At 45.9% G+C, this 17,186-nt stretch overlaps 1 protein-coding gene across 2 annotated transcripts in view; it reads left to right on the top strand.

Annotated features, from left to right (window-relative positions):
- LOC132591272 (zinc finger protein 91-like) overlaps positions 1–17,186 on the top strand; it is a 56,285-nt gene that overhangs the window by 16,349 nt on the left and 22,750 nt on the right. The window contains exons 2-3 of one of the 2 annotated variants that reach the window (XM_060269128.1): positions 8,171–10,282; positions 12,324–12,336. In XM_060269128.1, the coding sequence (XP_060125111.1) occupies positions 8,263–10,282; positions 12,324–12,336 (2,033 nt within the window). In that variant the 5' untranslated portion in view covers positions 8,171–8,262. Of the gene's footprint in view, positions 1–8,170; positions 14,447–17,186 lie in introns of those variants that run through there. The other variant, XM_060269125.1, reaches the window with a different exon arrangement.

Genomic DNA, 17,186 nt, shown 5'->3' with positions numbered 1-17,186 from the left:
TTGTCCCTACTGTGCTGGATTGGTCAATACAGCACAAAGAGTTACAAACTGATCATGAAAGCCCAAATTGCTCCATGAGCTGGGCACAGGAACTTGCCCTAGCTGAGAACGACATGACGAGTAATTCCCCTAACTCCAATGACCTCAATCTTCAAAAATCAACTCAGAATCTCAGGAAAAACCAGCAAGGTCCCTCAGCCTACAGCGAATGCCAACAGTTTAGAAGAGAGAGGTGACCAGCTACATGACCAAATAAATCAGATACGCACAGACCTCCACAATATAAAAAATTTCCTAGCAGTAACGAATGGCCTACTCCTGACACTTGTGGAGAATTTCAAACAGGCAAAAAGAGTCACAGATCAGACTCCAGACTCAGACACTAGAATCCACATACCACGTAAAAAGAACTCACGCAAAAGAAAACCGGAACCCAAGACGAAGAAAACTAAAAACATCAAAAAATTTAAGGCATCGAGAAGAACCCAACATATCAGTAAAAAACAGTGGCAGAAACTCTTCAACTTATTATCATCACCTCTTATATCCACAAAAAAAAAACCAAAGCGCAAGGCACCAAAGAGATAGACAAGAAAGACTCACCAAAGACCAAACCCCCTCCCATATGTGAAAATAATTCTCCAAGCACGCTCAAAGAAAAAAACCCCTCCACGGCTGTTCTTCCCTTGTGTCCGCCCGGCCTGACAAAAGCAACCAAACCACACTTGGATGCTGCCGTCTTGAATCCACTTAGGGCCCCTGTCGTAACTGTAAACAGAAGTAAGTCGGGAATTTCTAACATAGACAGGAACTTGCTGGAATTCAAAGCCCCTTGTATAAATAAAAAATGGACCCTGGTCCTAAGCCCGGAAAAGATCGTATTCGCGAACTATCCAAAACCACTGGGCCCTTGCACAGGGACAGACCGTGTGAGGCACCTGCTGACTATTATAAACAGCATTTTACCTGGGGCAGTTAAAGCAGCCGACTTAGTCAGTCAGGAGCGGATCGGTCCCACATGTACTGTAGAACCCCAGGAGTGGATGAAATATTTTCAAACCCTTTTCTACGATGAGGAAGTCCAGCACAACGACCCAAGTGCTCACTCCGAGAACTTACCACATTGGCCTCCTGTTTCCATAGAGGAGGTTGGGAAATTAATTGCCCAATTGAAAAACAACAAAGCCCTGGGCATAGACCACATCCCGGCAGAGCTCATGAAGATCAATATTAGCTTGTGGGCCCCTATAACGGCGTCAATATTTACATACATTGATTCAACAGACACAATCCCTGGTTGCTGGACAGAGGCGGTAATCATCCCTATCTATAAAAAGGGTCCTATGGCAGATCCAGCAAGCTACAGGCCCATTAGCCTTCTATCTATCCCCAGCCAAACACCTCCACACTAAATTAATTGATTGGATGGAAACCGAGGCAGTTCTGGCAGAGGAGCAAGCCGGTTTCAGACAGGGCAGAACAACAATTGACCATTGCTTCGTATTAGCACATCTCATCGACAAATATGTCAAGAAAACACGTGGGATTCTATACGCAGCCTTTATTGACCTGAAGGCAGCCTTTGACTCGATTCCACGAGTCAAACTTTGGGCCAAATTAAACACTTCCAGCATTGACAAAAGATTACTATTCTTGATAAAAAGCCTATACAAAGACTCCAAGCTGTATGTAAGAACCTCAGTTAATGGGCAATTAATTGGCCCTGTACCATCCACCAAAGGAGTCAAGCAGGGCTGCATTTTGGCCCGGGCCTTATCCTTATTCAATTTATATATAAATGACATGGTCAAATACCTAACAAAAACTGGCCGAAAAATCAATTTCAGCGCTCCTTTATGCGGACGATGCGGTTCTCCTATCACGAACTAAAGTAGGCCTCAAAAGGCTACTAAGAGAATTCGCAGCCTACTGCAGGAGAGATCAACTGGTGGTAAATCACCAAAAAACCAAAGTCATGGTCTTTGCTAGGAGACACAGATCACACAGATGGGAGATGGACAATCGGCCAATAGAACAGGTCAAAAGATCAACAGGGTCTTGGGAGGCTCATCATAAATACGCTAGGGAAAAAGCATCCCAAAGCGCCAAGATACTAAAATAATTCCTTCAGTAGCACCTTAAAGACCAACTAAGTTTTTATTTTGGTATGAGCTTTCAGTGTGCATGCACATGAAAGCTCATACCAAAATAAAAACTTAGTTGGTCTTTAAGGTGCTACTGAAGGAATTTTTTTATTTTGCTTCGACTCAGACCAACACGGCTACCTACCTGCGCCAAGATACTGTCTCGCTTCTACTATACGAAGGGAGGGAGGCATATTCCAGCAGCACTAGAGGTTTTTCAAGCAAAACCTTTGGCACAGTTACTCTATGGGGCCCAAATCTGGACGGGAAATCATTGCAGCACACTTGAAACTGTCCAATCTACATTCTTAAGACGGATTCTAGCCGTTCCACCATGTGCACCAAACGCGGCCCTACGACATGTGGCCTCCCAGCACAGCACTTACTTAAAATGGGTCTCCCCAGGGCAAAAACCCTTATTGACCAACGCCTGAAGGGCATCGAACTGCAGAATAATCTGGCCTCTATTAAGAAATTTAGTTCCTGGTATGCTTTTATGCCCCCCTCCCACTTTGACTCTCGGGCACCATATCTGTCTAACCTAATTATCCCAAAATTTAGACGGGCCTTTATGCTGGCCAGACTAAATATGTTACCCTCAGCTGTTCTCGAAGGTAGATACTAAAAAATTCCAATCGAGAACCGGCTCTGCCCCTGTGGATCCGGCTACGTAGAGACTGTGTCACACGTTCTCTTGTCTTTCTCCCTATATAAAGATCTGAGGGATGAGACCATCACGCTGATCCTATCTGCCATCCCAGGCCGCTCATGTGAAGCCAAATTGTTTTCACTCCTAGCCAACCAGAACAGCTCGATAACAGAGAAGGTTGCCAGATTTATCGAGAGAGCAATGAGACTGAGAGCCGCTATTTGAATGATAGCAGTGCAGGCACCCGGATTCCCCATCTAGGATTTTATAAGTATTATTAATATCATCATTTTATTTATGTTAAATTTTAAGGAATGAGATTATTAACTTCTTTTTATTTATTACCCCCTGCTGGTTAAACCACTGAGCCTAGGGCTTGCTGATCAGAAGGTCGGCGGTTCGAATCCCTGTGACGGGGTGAGCTCCCGTTGCTCGGTCCCAGCTTCTGCCAACCTAGCAGTTCGAAAGCACGTCAAAGTGCAAGTAGATAAATAGGAACCGCTACAGCGGGAAGGTAAACAGCGTTTCCATGTGCTGCTCTGGTTTGCCAGAAGCGGCTTTGTCATGCTGGCCACATGACCTGGAAGCTATACGCCGGCTCCCTCGGCCAATAATGCGAGATGAGCGCGCAATCCCAGAGTCGGTCACGACTGGACCTAATGGTCAGGGGTCCCTTTACCTTTTATTTGGTTATTATTATCTTTCTCCTTGTCCTGACCATCCCCCTGAGGCTATATTCACAATCTTTCAATTTGGCTGGGCTCTACACTTAACCGGCCTGGAACCAGAGGGACATCGATGAATGATAACCCAGCTTTTACCTTGGGTTTTAATAGGTTTAATAGGTTTTATTGGTAACCATATATGTAATGTATTTTTGTTAGTGTTTGTCCTTTTGATGCTATGGCCTGTCGGCTACGCAAATAAAGTTTGATTTGATATTTAAAGTCATGGAGGTAACATTTCACAATAGTAAGCATAATATAATGTTTAATGTTAGATGGGGAGGGGGAGTGTGTGAGTCTGGAGTGTTGCTTCTGAATGAGGATGGAGTGAGAGTGAGCTGGTTTTTGGTGTTTGGTGGAGGGAGTTGGAAATGTTTGTATCTGGGAATGGAGAGTTGCACAAAGTGGAGCTGAGATTTGTAAGCAGAGTTAGAGTAACAATATAGGAACAGCAGCATCACTCTCACTGTTATAATTGCAATAATGGAACCATGAAGACACAGAAAGACTGAAAGTACCTATTTATATGCCGAAGGTAATCTTGAAACCCTCATCTGTTCTTTTAGATATATTGTTTGGTGGCAGGAGAAATAAAAGGGGTGGTTAGTGGCATAACCAGGAAAGGCTCTGTTCCCAGCTGCACGTCTTGCATGAGGAGGGAAGGGGGCACAGGGAAGAAGGGGCTGTACCAGAGCATCTCAAAGCAATGTGCTGGGGTGGGGGTGGGGGTGGGGGTGGCACAGTGGTTCAGTGTGTGTAGAATGCTGTCCCCAAAATGACACAGGGGAGAAAAATATGGATGAGTATTAATGTGGAAGGAGGTTCAGGCAGGTCCCAAACCAAGAGTGCTAAGGGTCAACTTCCTCCAATTCCACCAGCTGCCCCAAGGCAGGAGCCACCTCTGGGCCCTGAGGGTGGAAAGCCTCCCTCCACCTTTGAAACTGGACATGATCCAACAGAGTCCTCCTGGCAGAAGACCACAATGCGTATTATTGACGTAATTATCTTATTGTTGCTGTTGCCATCATGGACTGGCTGGATGCAGAGGAGGGGGGAGACCCCCCTTTTCGCTCTGCTAAATCTTCCACCATTCCTGCTTCATTGGATTCCATGAGTTCTAGTTTTATGAAAGGGGGGGGGGGACTTTTCTATATCCTCTTTCTCCATGTTATCTGATCAGTCGCTCCTTCCTCGTCTTCTCTCCAAACTAAAAGGTCCCAAATACTGATCTGTGCACAGTACTCCAAATGCGTTCACACCCTAGATCTGCATGAGACCATTAGGATAGTGGCAGGTGTATGTTTTGCTAAATGCAAAATGGTTCTTTTATTAGATTCAGAAGCAATACAAGAGGAAGTGAGTGAGACGTTTTACAGATTTTTTTCTGAGCAGCAAGAAAAATATACGTTCCCATCTCAAGCTACCTGGGGGTCACTTCGGCACTTTCTACCCCCTGGTAGCTTGAGATGCAAACTCCTTATTGCCATGCTAAAAATCTAGATATTATATACAGGCTGTGCTCATGTTTTATGGCCAGACTGGCTTAGCTAGGCCACTTTGCATCAAAGGGTAAAAGCCAGGCCATACATCTGAGTCTTTTACCAAGCGGTTCATTTGTCAATAGATAACACATCAAAGACTGTTTGCAAGGGATAGAGATAGAGTAATAAAACACAGGAATGCAGAGCCAGAACTCCCTATCAGATCACTATTCTCCTCAAAATACAATCTTCCGCAATTAATCCATACAGTGTATTTCCAATCCCTTCCATAAACACCCCCAGTTGTGGGATTTGCATTTTTCCGAGCCACTGCACATGGGGTCAACATCTTCCCTGAGTTACCAAACATGACCCCAAGGTCTCGCTCCTGGTCCCTCACCTCCTCCCCATCAGTCTCTCTGTGAAATTAATATTTTTTTGGCCCAACATGCATCTGTTTAATCTTGTTGACATGACAAAGGGACATGGTCTTGTCCCTCCCAAAATGTCCTGCTGTGGGACTGTCATGCATCTGCTTGAGGACCTTACCTCTCAGAGCGATGGTGGGTAGGTACAGCGCCCCCTGGTGGAAAAGCAACCCCCTTTTTCCACAAAGCCTCTGTCCTGTCCCTTGCCCTCCCCCAGTTCCCTGAACATGCACTGGGCAAACTCGTCCTTGGCCGTCAGTCTCTTGATTTATTATTCACCCACCACCGCCCCCCCGCAGGTCCAGGCCAACTGGGAAAAGATGTGCCAGGGCATCAGCAGCTGCTCTTCCTCCACGTACCCTGGCTTACGCGACAGGGCATCCGCCCTGACATTCTGCTCGCCCGGTATGTAGTGGATGGAGAAATTGAATTGGGAGAAGAACTCTGCCCACCGTATTTGCCTTTGGTTGAGCACCCTAGCCGTTCTCCAAAACTCCAGGTTCTTGTGGTCCGTGCACACCTGAATGGGGTGCCTGGTTCCCACTAGAAAATGCCTCCAGTGTTTCATAGAGGCATGTATGGCCAGAAGCTCCCTGTCAAAAACCGTGTAATTACGTTCTGCCTTGTTCAACTTCCTGGAGAAGAACGCACACGGTTGCCACTCCCTGTTGGCATCCAGTTGCAACAAGATCCCTCCCACCGCCACATTAGACGCATCAGTTTCCAGGGGCAGCGGAGCGTCGTGCACCACGTGAAACAGGTGCTGTTCTGCTGCAAACACCTTCTTCAGGCTCTCGAAAGCTGCTTGCGCCTCTTCTGTCCACCTGAACTTCTGCTTGTCTCTCAAACAGTCTGTGATGGGCGCTGTGACATGGGAGAAGTTCTTGATGAATTTCCTGTAGAAGTTGGCAAAGCCCAGCAGGCGCTGGGCATCCTTGCGTGTCCTGGGGCTGTGCCAGTCAAGTATGGCCTGCACCTTGTCCTTGTCCATTGCCAGCCCCTTGTCCGATAGCTTGTAGCCCAGGAATTCCACCTCCTTGGTGTGAAACTTGCACTTCTCCAGTTTCACGTATAAGTGGTGCTCCTTGAGACACTGCAAGACCTCTCGGACATCGTTCTCGTGCTGGATGGGGTCATTTGAATAAATAAGGATATCATCCAAAAATACGACACAGTTCTTGAAGAGCAGGGACCCATAGCTGCCAAGTATCCCGTATCCTTGCCGTTTCCCAGCGGTCTCCCATTTAGATTTAAATCCCGGTATTGTCCCTTAAATCGGCTTCGGCCGGCGGCCATTTTTCTGGTGCCGCTTTGCCCTTCTATGGGCACCAGAAAATGGCAGCGCCGGCAGTCGCTTCCGCGCATGACTGGAAGTTGCGTGACGCGACTTCCGGTTGCGCTTCGCCCTTCTATGGGCACCAGAAAATGCCGGCGCCGGAAGTCGCTTCCGCGCATGACCGGAAGTTGCGTGACGCGACTTCCTGTTGCGCTTCACCCTTCTATGGGCATCAGAAAATGGCGGCACCAGCGCCGGAAGTCGCTTTTACGTGTTTCTGGTCATGCGCGGAAGCGACTTCCGGCACTGACGCCGCCATTTTCTGGTGCCCATAGAAGGGCGAAGCGCCACCGGAAGTTGCGTCACGCAACTTCCAGTCATGCGCGCTGCCGATCCCGGATCTTTACGTCCGGAACTTGGCAGCTATGCAGGGACCCCAGGATGTAGTGCATGAAGGCTTGGAAACAGGCTGAGCCCCCTTGCAACCCAAAAGGCATAACCAAATATTCAAAAGCACTGAGCGGTGTGAACATCGTGGTCTTCCACTCATCCGCTTCCCGGATCCTGACCAGGTTGTACGCCCCTCTCAGGTCCAGCTTGGTGAAAATCTTACCGCGTCGTACCGCTGCCAGCAGATCGTCCACCCTGGGCATACGGAAGGCCACTGGTTCCGTTAAGCTGTTCACCTCCTAAAGTCCATGACAAGCCTCCTCTGGGGCGTGTCCTTCTTGTCCACCCAGAACACCAACCAGGTCATCACTATTGTTTAGGATCAGATCTAAAATGGCTGATCCTCTTGTTGCTTCTCCCACTTTCTGGACAATGAAATTGTCTGCAAGGCCAGTGAGGAATCTGTTCGACCTTATGCTCTTGGCTGAGTTTGACATCCAACAAATATCAGGATAGTTGAAATCCCCCATTACTACTATCTCGCCTCCTTTTGAATGCCTGGTCATCTGTTCCAGGAAGGCATCATCTGTGTCCTCAGTTTGGCTTGGGGATCTATAGTAAACTCCCACAATGAGATCACTGTTATTTCTCTCTCCCTTAATTTTGACCCAGATACTCTCAACTTGGCTTTGAAGTTTTAAATCCCGGATCTCTTCACAGATATACACATCCCTGACATATAACGCTACTCCTCCTCCTTTCCTGTTTGGTCTATTTATCTGAAATAGATTGTATCCCTCTATTACTACATTCCAGTCATGAGACTCATCCCACCAGGTTTCAGTGATGCCTATTATGTCATATTTAGTTTGCTGTACCAAGAGCTCAAGTTCATCTTGTTTATTTCCCATGCTCTGTGCATTAGTATACAGACATTGAAGACCATTGATGCATTACCATTATTTCACATTAGTTCATTTCCATTTCCCAAAAATGTGGAACATAGGGGGGAAAGGAAAGAATATATGAGATGTTAAAATAAGAGCAGGTGCTAATATTCCTTTCTTCTCCTCGTAGAAAACAAATCGGATTTCCTCCCCACTTCGCCCTCCAAACCAGACAATGAAGAAGGCAGTCAGAATTCTGTGGGGCCATGTTCAATGTGAATAATGAAGAAGCCATTTAAATACATGGAGTGTGGAAAGAGAAAGGAGAAACTATTTGAAAATATGGAGTGTGGGAAGAGCTTCAGTCAGACTGGACAACTTAGAATTCATCAACGGACTCACACAGGAGAGAAACCATTTAAATGTATGAAGTGTGGAAAGAGGTTCAGTCAGAGTGGAGACCTGAATTCACATCATCGAACTCACACAGGAGAGAAACCATTTAAATGCATAGAGTGTGGGAAGAGCTTCAGTCACAGTGGAACACTTAGAATTCATCAACGGAGTCACACAGGAGAGAAACCATTTAAATGCATAGAGTGTGGAAAGAGCTTCAGTCAGAGTGGACACCTTAGAGGTCATCAACGGACTCACACAGGAGAGAAACCATTTAAATGCATGGAGTGTGGAAAGAGCTTCAGTCACAGTGGAACACTTAGAATTCATCAACGGAGTCACATAGGAGAGAAACCATTTAAATGCATGGAGTGTGGAAAGAGCTTCTCTACTAGTGGAAACCTTAGAACACATCAACGGACTCACATGGGGGAGAAGCCATTTAAATGCATAGAGTGTGGAAAGAGCTTCAGTCAGAGTGGAGACCTTAGAAGGCATCAACGGATTCACACAGGAGAGAAACCATTTAAATGCATGGAGTGTGGAAAGAGCTTCAGTCAGAGTGGAAAACTTAGAATTCATCAACGGACTCACACAGGAGAGAAACCATTTAAATGTATGGAGTGTGGAAAGAGCTTCAGTCAGAGTGGAGACCTGAATTCACATCATCGAAATCACACAGGAGAGAAACCATTTAAATGCATAGAGTGTGGAAAGAGCTTCAGTCACAGTGGAACACTTAGAATTCATCAACGGAGTCACATAGGAGAGAAACCATTTAAATGCATGGAGTGTGGAAAGAGCTTCAGTCAGACTGGAAAACTTAGAATTCATCAACGGACTCACACAGGAGAGAAACCATTTAAATGTATGGAGTGTGGAAAGAGCTTCAGTCAGAGTGGAGACCTGAGTTCACATCATCGAAATCACACAGGAGAGAAACCATTTAAATGCATAGAGTGTGGAAAGAGCTTCAGTCAGAGTGGACACCTTAGAAGGCATCAGCGGACTCACACAGGAGAGAAACCATTTAAATGCATGGAGTGTGGAAAGAGCTTCAGTCAGAGTGGAAACCTTAGAAGTCATCAACAGACTCACACAGGAGAGAAACCATTTAAATGCATGGAGTGTGGAAAGAGCTTCACTACTAGTGGATACCTTAGAACACATCAACGGACTCACATGGGGGAGAAGCCATTTAAATGCATGGTGTGTGGAAAGAGCTTCAGTCAGAGTGGACACCTTAGAAACCATCAACGGATTCACACAGGAGAGAAACCATTTAAATGCATGGAGTGTGGAAAGAGCTTCAGTTGGAGTGGACACCTTAGAAACCATCAACAGATTCACTCAGGAGAGAAACCATTTAAATGCATAGAGTGTGGAAAGAGCTTCAGTCAGAGTGGAAACCTTAGAAACCATGAACAGATTCACTCAGGAGAGAAACCATTTAAATGCATGGAGTGTGGAAAGAGCTTCAGTCAGAGTGGAAACCTTAGAAACCATCAACGGACCCACACTGGGGAAAAACCATTTAAATGTATGGAGTGTGGAAAGAGCTTCAGTCAGAGTGGAGACCTGAATTCACATCATCGAAATCACACAGGAGAGAAACCATTTAAATGCATAGAGTGTGGAAAGAGCTTCAGTCAGAGTGGACACCTTAGAAACCATCAACAGATTCACTCAGGAGAGAAACCATATAAATGCATGGAGTGTGGAAAGAGCTTCAGTCAGAGTGGAAACCTTAGAATTCATCAACAGATTCACTCAGGAGAGAAACCATTTAAATGCATGGAGTGTGGAAAGAGCTTCAGTCAGAGTGGAAACCTTAGAAACCATCAACAAACCCACACTGGGGAAAAACCATTTAAATGCATGGAGTGCGGAAAGAGCTTCACTGTCAGTGGAAAGCTTAGAATTCATCAACAAACTCATACAGCCATATAAGTGCTAGGGAAGTCTATAGAGGTTCAGTTGTAGTTTAAGTCTTGTTGTTGTTGTTTAGTCGTTTAGTCGTGTCCGACTCTTCGTGACCCCATGGACCATAGCACGCAAGGACTCCTGTCTTGCACTGACTCCCGCAGTTTGGTCAAACTCATGTTGGTAGCTTCGAGAACACTGTCCAACCATCTCGTCCTCTGTCGTCCCCTTCTCCTTGTGCCCTCAATCTTTCCCAACATCAGGGTCTTTTCCAAGGATTCTTCTCTTCTCATGAGGTGGCCAAAGTATTGGAGCCTCAGCTTCACGATTTGTCCTTCCAGTGAGCACTCAGGGCTGATTTCCTTAAGAATGGATAGGTTTGATCTTCTTGCAGTCCATGAGACTCTCAAGAGTCTCCTCCAGCACCATAATTCAAAAGCATCAATTCTTCGGCGATCAGCCTTCTTTATGGTCCAGCTCTCACTTCCATACATCACTACTGGGAAAACCATAGCTTTAACTATACGTACCTTTGTAGGCAAGGTGATGTCTCTGCTTTTTAAGATGCTGTCTAGGTTTGTCATTGCTTTTCTCCCAAGAAGCAGGCGTCTTTTAATTTCGTGACTGCTGTCACCATCTGCAGTGATCAAATAGCCCAAGAAAGTAAAATCTCTCACTGCCTCCATTTCTTCCCCTTCTATTTGCCAGGAGATGATGGGACCAGTGGCCATGATCTTGATTTTTTTGATGTTGAGCTTCAGACCATATTTTGCACTCTCCTCTTTCACCCTCATTAAAAGGTTCTTTAATTCCTCCTCACTTTCTGCCATCAAGGTTGTGTCATCTGCATATCTGAGGTTGTTGATATTTCTTCCGGCAATCTTAATTCCGGCTTGGGATTCATCTAGTCCAGCCTTTCACATGATGAATTCTGCATATAAGTTAAATTAGCAGGGAGACAATATATACAACCTTGTCGTACTCCTTTTCCAATTTTGAACCAATCAGTTGTTCCATATCCAGTTCTAACTGTAGCTTCTTGTCCCACATAGAGATTTCTCAGGAGACAGATGAGGTGATCAGGCACTCCCATTTCTTTAAGAACTTGCCATAGTTTGCTGTGGTCGACACAGTCAAAGGCTTTTGCATAGTCAATGAAGCAGAAGTAGACGTTTTTCTGGAACTCTCTAGCTTTCTCCATAATCCAGCCTATGTTTGCTATTTGGTCTCTGGTTCCTCTGCCCCTTCGAAATCCAGCTTGCACTTCTGGGAGTTCTCGGTCCACGTACTGCCTAAGTCTGCCTTGTAGAATTTTAACTTTGCTAGCGTGTGAAATGAGCGCAATTGTGCGGTAGTTGGAGCATTCTTTGGCACTGCCCTTCTTTGGAATTGGGATGTAGACTGATCTTCTCCAATCCTCTGGCCATTGCTGAGTTTTCCAAACTTGCTGGCATATTGGGTGTAGCACCTTAACAGCAGATCTCTGGTTTTCCCCATTCTATTGTTTTCCTCTATTTCTTTGCATTGCTCATTTAAGCTCTTGTCTCTCCTTGCTATTTTTTGGAAATCTGCATTCAGTTTCCTGTATCTTTCCCTATCTCTCTTGCATTTTGCTTGCCTCCTCTCCTCCGCTATTTGTAAGGCCTCGTTGGACAGCCATTTTGCTTTCTTGCATTTCCTTTTCCTTGGGATGGTTTTCGTTGCTGCCTCCTGTATAATATTACGAGTCTCCATCCATAGTTCTTCAGGCACTCTGTCCACCAAATCTAAATCCTTAAACCTGTTCCTCACTTCCACTGTGTATTCTTAAGGGATTTGATTTAGATTGCATCTTACTGGCCCAGTGGTTTTTCCTACTTTCTTCAGTTTAAGCTGGAATTTTGCTATAAGAAGCTGATGATCTGAGTTACAGTCAGCTCCAGGTCTTGTTTTTTGCTGACTGTATAGAGCTTCTCCATCTTTGGCTGCAGAGATTATAATCAATCTGATTTCGATGCTGCCCGTTTGGTGATATCCATGTGTAGAGTCGTCTCTTGTGTTGTTGGAAAAGAGTGTTTGTGATGACCAGCTTGTTCTCTGGACAGAACTCTATTAGCCTTTGCCCTGCTTCATTTTGAACTCCAAGGCCAAACTTGCCAGTTGTTCCTTTTATCTCTTGATTCCCTACTTTAGCATTCCAGTCCCCTGTAATGAGAAGAACATCCTTCTTTGGTGTCATTTCTAGAAGGTGTTGTAGGTCTTCATAGAATTGGTCAATTTCACTTTCTTCAGCACCGGTAGTTGGTGCATAAACTTGGATTACTGTGATGTTAAAAGGTCTGCCTTGGATTCGTATCGAGATCATTCTGTCATTTTTGAGATTGCATCCCATTACAGCTTTTGCCACTCTTTTGTTGACTATGAGGGCCACTCCATTTCTGCTACAGGATTCTTGCCCACAGTAGTAGATATGATAGTCATCCGAACTGAATTCGCCCATTCCCTTCCATTTTAGTTCACTGATGCCCAGGATGTCGATATTTATTCTTGTCATCTCATTTTTGACCACATCCAGCTTACCTCCACTCATGGTTCTTACATTCCAGGTTCCTATGCAATATTTTTCTTTACAGCATCAGACTTTCCTTTCGCTTCCAGGCATATCCGCAACTGAGTGACCTTTCGGCTTTGGCCCAGCCGCTTCATCAGCTCTGAATCTACTTGTACTTGTCCTCTGCTCTTCCTCAGTAGCATGTTGGACGCCTTCCGACCTGAGGGGCTCATCTTCCAGCGTCATAACTTTTATATGCCTGTTGTCTTTGTCCATGGAGTTTTCTTGGCAGGGATACTGGAGCTTGCCAGTTCCTTCTCCAGGTGGATCACGTTTTGTCACAGGCGGTGCGTTGCGACTGCTCTAGAATAACGACTCTCCAGACCTTTGCCTTTTCATGCTTCTATTAAGTGCAGGCTATTTTCAGTGCTAGAGCTATACAGGATACATCCGCTTAGTCTGACCCAGAACCCTGGAATGGCGCGCTCCGCGTCTTCTTCCAACATAAGAGTCTGGCCACCCCAAATCTCCTCCTGCGTAATTCCGGAACCGGAGGGAAAAATGTCTCCTTTCCATGCTTTCCTTCTCCCCCTCTTTCCCCTCTCGCTCTTCCTCTCCCACATGCAGCAGGGGCTCTCCTATGCTACTAGAGCCCCGTCTCCTTCCTCCTAGCTCACTGGTCTCTTCCCCCTCCCCGCTGGCGCTACTGCTGGTGGAGGAGCTGCTCCTCAGGATGGGGGGGGCTCTCTGTACCCTTTCCCCCTCACACGTTTAGTCAAAACTCTCCACTATGACCTGTCCATCTTGGGTGGCCCTGCATAGCATGGCTCATAGCTTCTCTGAGTTATTCAAGCCCCTTCGCCACGACAAGGCATTGATCCATGAAGAGGAAAGTCTTAGAAACCATCAAAAGACTCTGAGGGGTAAGAGTTGTAAGGCTGGAAACTCTACAAGCCATCAATTAACTCAAATAAGAGAAATGGTTTAAATAGAAGTAGTGTGGGATCTGCTTTGGTTATTATGCTTTTCCAAAACATCTACTGACTTCCATGGGGTGCAACCACTTAGAGTGTAGAACGTGTTTCTCTGAGTTGACACTTTATTTCACATCAACAACAGGAAATCAATCTTAAATGCATGCAGCGTATGTGAGTTTCTGTTGTTTGTATGTAACATTGTCTAGACATGTATTTAAAGTAATGAAGAGGACATTTCACAATAGTAAGCATAATATAATATTTAATGTATTGTTATATAGGGAGGAGGAGTGTGTTAGTCTCTGGAGTGTTGCTTCTGAATGAGGATGGACTGAGAGTGAGCTGGTTCTGGTGTTTGGTGGAGGGAGGTGGAAATGTTTGTATCTGGGAATGGAGAGTTGCACAAAGTGGGGCTGAGACTGGGGGTGTTGATTTGGAAGCAGAGTTAGATTAATATTATAGGAACAGCAGCATCACTCCCACTGTTATAATTGCAATAATGGAACCATGAAGACACATAAAAAACTGAAAGCGCCGACGGTCATCTTGAAACCCTCACCTTTTCTTTTGATTTATAGATATATTGTGTATAGATATATTTGGTGACAGGAGAAATAAAAGGGGTATTTAGTGGCCTAAACAGGAAAGGTTCTGTTCCCAGCTGCACGTCTTGCATGAGGAGGGAAGTGGGCACAGGGAAGAAGGGGCTGTACCAGAGCATCTCAAAGCAATGTGCTGCCGGGGTGGGGCGGGGGGCACGGTGACACAAGTGTGTGTAGAATGCTGTCCCCAAAATGACACAGGGGAGAAACAATATGGATGACTATAATGTGGAAGGAAGGCAGGTCCCAAACCAAGAGTGCTAAGGGTCAACTTCCTCCAAATCCACCAGCTGCCCCAAGGCAGGAGCCACCTCTGGGCCCAGAGGGTGGAAAGCCTCCCTCCACCTTTTCAACTGGACATGATCCGACAGAGTCCTCCTGGCAGCAGAGCACAATGTGTATTATTGATGTAATTATCTTATTGTTGCTGTTGCCATCATGGACTGGCTGGATGCAGAGGAGGGGGGAGACCCCTCTTTTCGCTCTGCTAAATCTTCCACCATTCCTGCTTCATTGGATTCCATGAGTTCTAGTTTTATGAAAGGGGGGGGGACTTTTCTATATCCTCTTTCTCCATGTTATCTGATCAGTCGCTCCTTCCTCGTCTTCTCTCCAAACTAAAAGGTCCCAAATACTGATCTGTGCACAGTACTCCAAATGCGTTCACACCCTAGATCTGCATGAGACCATTAGGATAGTGGCAGGTGTATGTTTTGCTAAATGCAAAATGGTTCTTTTATTAGATTCAGAAGCAATACAAGAGGAAGTGAGTGAGACGTTTTACAGATTTTTTTCTGAGCAGCAAGAAAAATATACGTTCCCATCTCAAGCTACCTGGGGGTCACTTCGGCACTTTCTGCCCCCTGGTAGCTTGAGATGCAAACTCCTTATTGCCATGCTAAAAATCTAGATATTATATACAGGCTGTGCTCATGTTTTATGGCCAGACTGGCTTAGCTAGGCCACTTTGCATCAAAGGGTAAAAGCCAGGCCATACATCTGAGTCTTTTACCAAGCGGTTCATTTGTCAATAGATAACACATCAAAGACTGTTTGCAAGGGATAGAGATAGAGTAATAAAACACAGGAATGCAGAGCCAGAACTCCCTATCAGATCACTATTCTCCTCAAAATACAATCTTCCGCAATTAATCCATACAGTGTATTTCCAATCCCTTCCATAAACACCCCCAGTTGTGGGATTTGCATTTTTCCGAGCCACTGCACATGGGGTCAACATCTTCCCTGAGTTACCAAACATGACCCCAAGGTCTCGCTCCTGGTCCCTCACCTCCTCCCCATCAGTCTCTCTGTGAAATTAATATTTTTTTGGCCCAACATGCATCTGTTTAATCTTGTTGACATGACAAAGGGACATGTTGTTGTTGTTGTTGTTGTTGTTGTTGTTACCACACCCATATATTACTTCCAGCATAATATAAAAGATAAGAAAATGTCAAACACAAAAAATGCCTTCAGAGGTCTTCCAAAAGTTATGTACAGTGGTACCTCTGGTTATAAACACCTCTGGTTATAAACACTTCAGGTTATAAACTCTGCTAATCTGGAATTTGTACCTCGGTTTCAGAACTTTACCTCAGGATGAGAACAGGAATAGGAATAAGAATAGTTTTATTGCCCAAGTACCAAACATACTTGGAATTTTGCTTCGGCTACATTGAAATGTAAACGTACCTTATACAAACACTGTTCCACTCACAATACAATAGCACAACAAAGGAACCCCCCCCCCAAAAAAAAACAACTGGCCTCCCCTTCCACTACACAACTACAACTTTAACAATTTGATAGCACAAGGGGAAAAACTCTTCCTAGAATCCGCACATTCCCCCGCCAGCGCCCAGGATGGAGATGACTCTCTAAGGTCTCCCTGCTGCCAATGTGCTGCTGGGCTTCCCTCCCCCTACGTTGCTCCCATTCCTCCCTCAGCCCCCCAACTTCCTCCTCCTCCATCAGCCCTAGGGTCTCTCCCAAGCACAGGTGAGCAGGGAGGGGGTCTCTATCCAGGCCTCTCCTGTGTCCTTTAACCCTTCCATGGACTCCCTCTCTTTCTCTCCCTCACTGAAAGATACGAAAGGCGCACTCGCCAGAAGCCCGGAGTGCCCCAAGAATTCCTGCTGGAGGAAATGGGGGGATCCGTCGCGAGGGGAGCCAGAAGGGGAGCCTGGGAAGCGGAAGCAGAACTGGCGCCGCTGCCTGGCCTGCATTTCAGGATCCTGGTGCGAATCAGGAGGGGGTCTCGCCCTCATAGCGGGGAGCCGAAAGAGGGGTACAACTTCTCTGCCCCTGAGCTGCGCTCCTCCCCGCTCATTAGCAAAGCCCAAGTCCAAACACCAGCCCCTATTTTTTAAAGGCACCCGTAATAAGGACTCTGGACTACCCTTTAGGGTTGTCGAAAGGTACTGTTCCAAGCCCCAAACGTGCGTAACAACTCCGGTCTACTTTGCAGGGCTGTTGTAACGGGGACACCCTACGCCACGACCCTGCTTCACACCCATTTCACACCCAAATGGGTGTGAAAATGAACGGAACCCCCCTCCCCTCTCCCGGCAAGGGATTAAAAGAGGTAAAGGGGGAATGGAAGCTGTGCCCCGGAGGACTTTTTCGGAGTTTTTTTTTGGGGGGGGGAAGTGTCATTCCCTGCCATCTCCGGGGATCGAACCTGGGACCTTCTCTGGAAAGAAACAGGATATTCAGAGTTCTAGTTACAGGTAGGTAGCCGTGTTTGTCTGAGTCGAAGCAAAATAAAAAAATCCC

This window comes from Zootoca vivipara, chromosome 2, assembly GCF_963506605.1.
Source record: "Zootoca vivipara chromosome 2, rZooViv1.1, whole genome shotgun sequence".
NCBI lineage: Eukaryota > Metazoa > Chordata > Lepidosauria > Squamata > Lacertidae > Zootoca > Zootoca vivipara.
The sequence above is the reverse complement of the archived record's forward strand: the minus strand, read 5'-3'. Positions and strand labels throughout refer to the sequence as shown.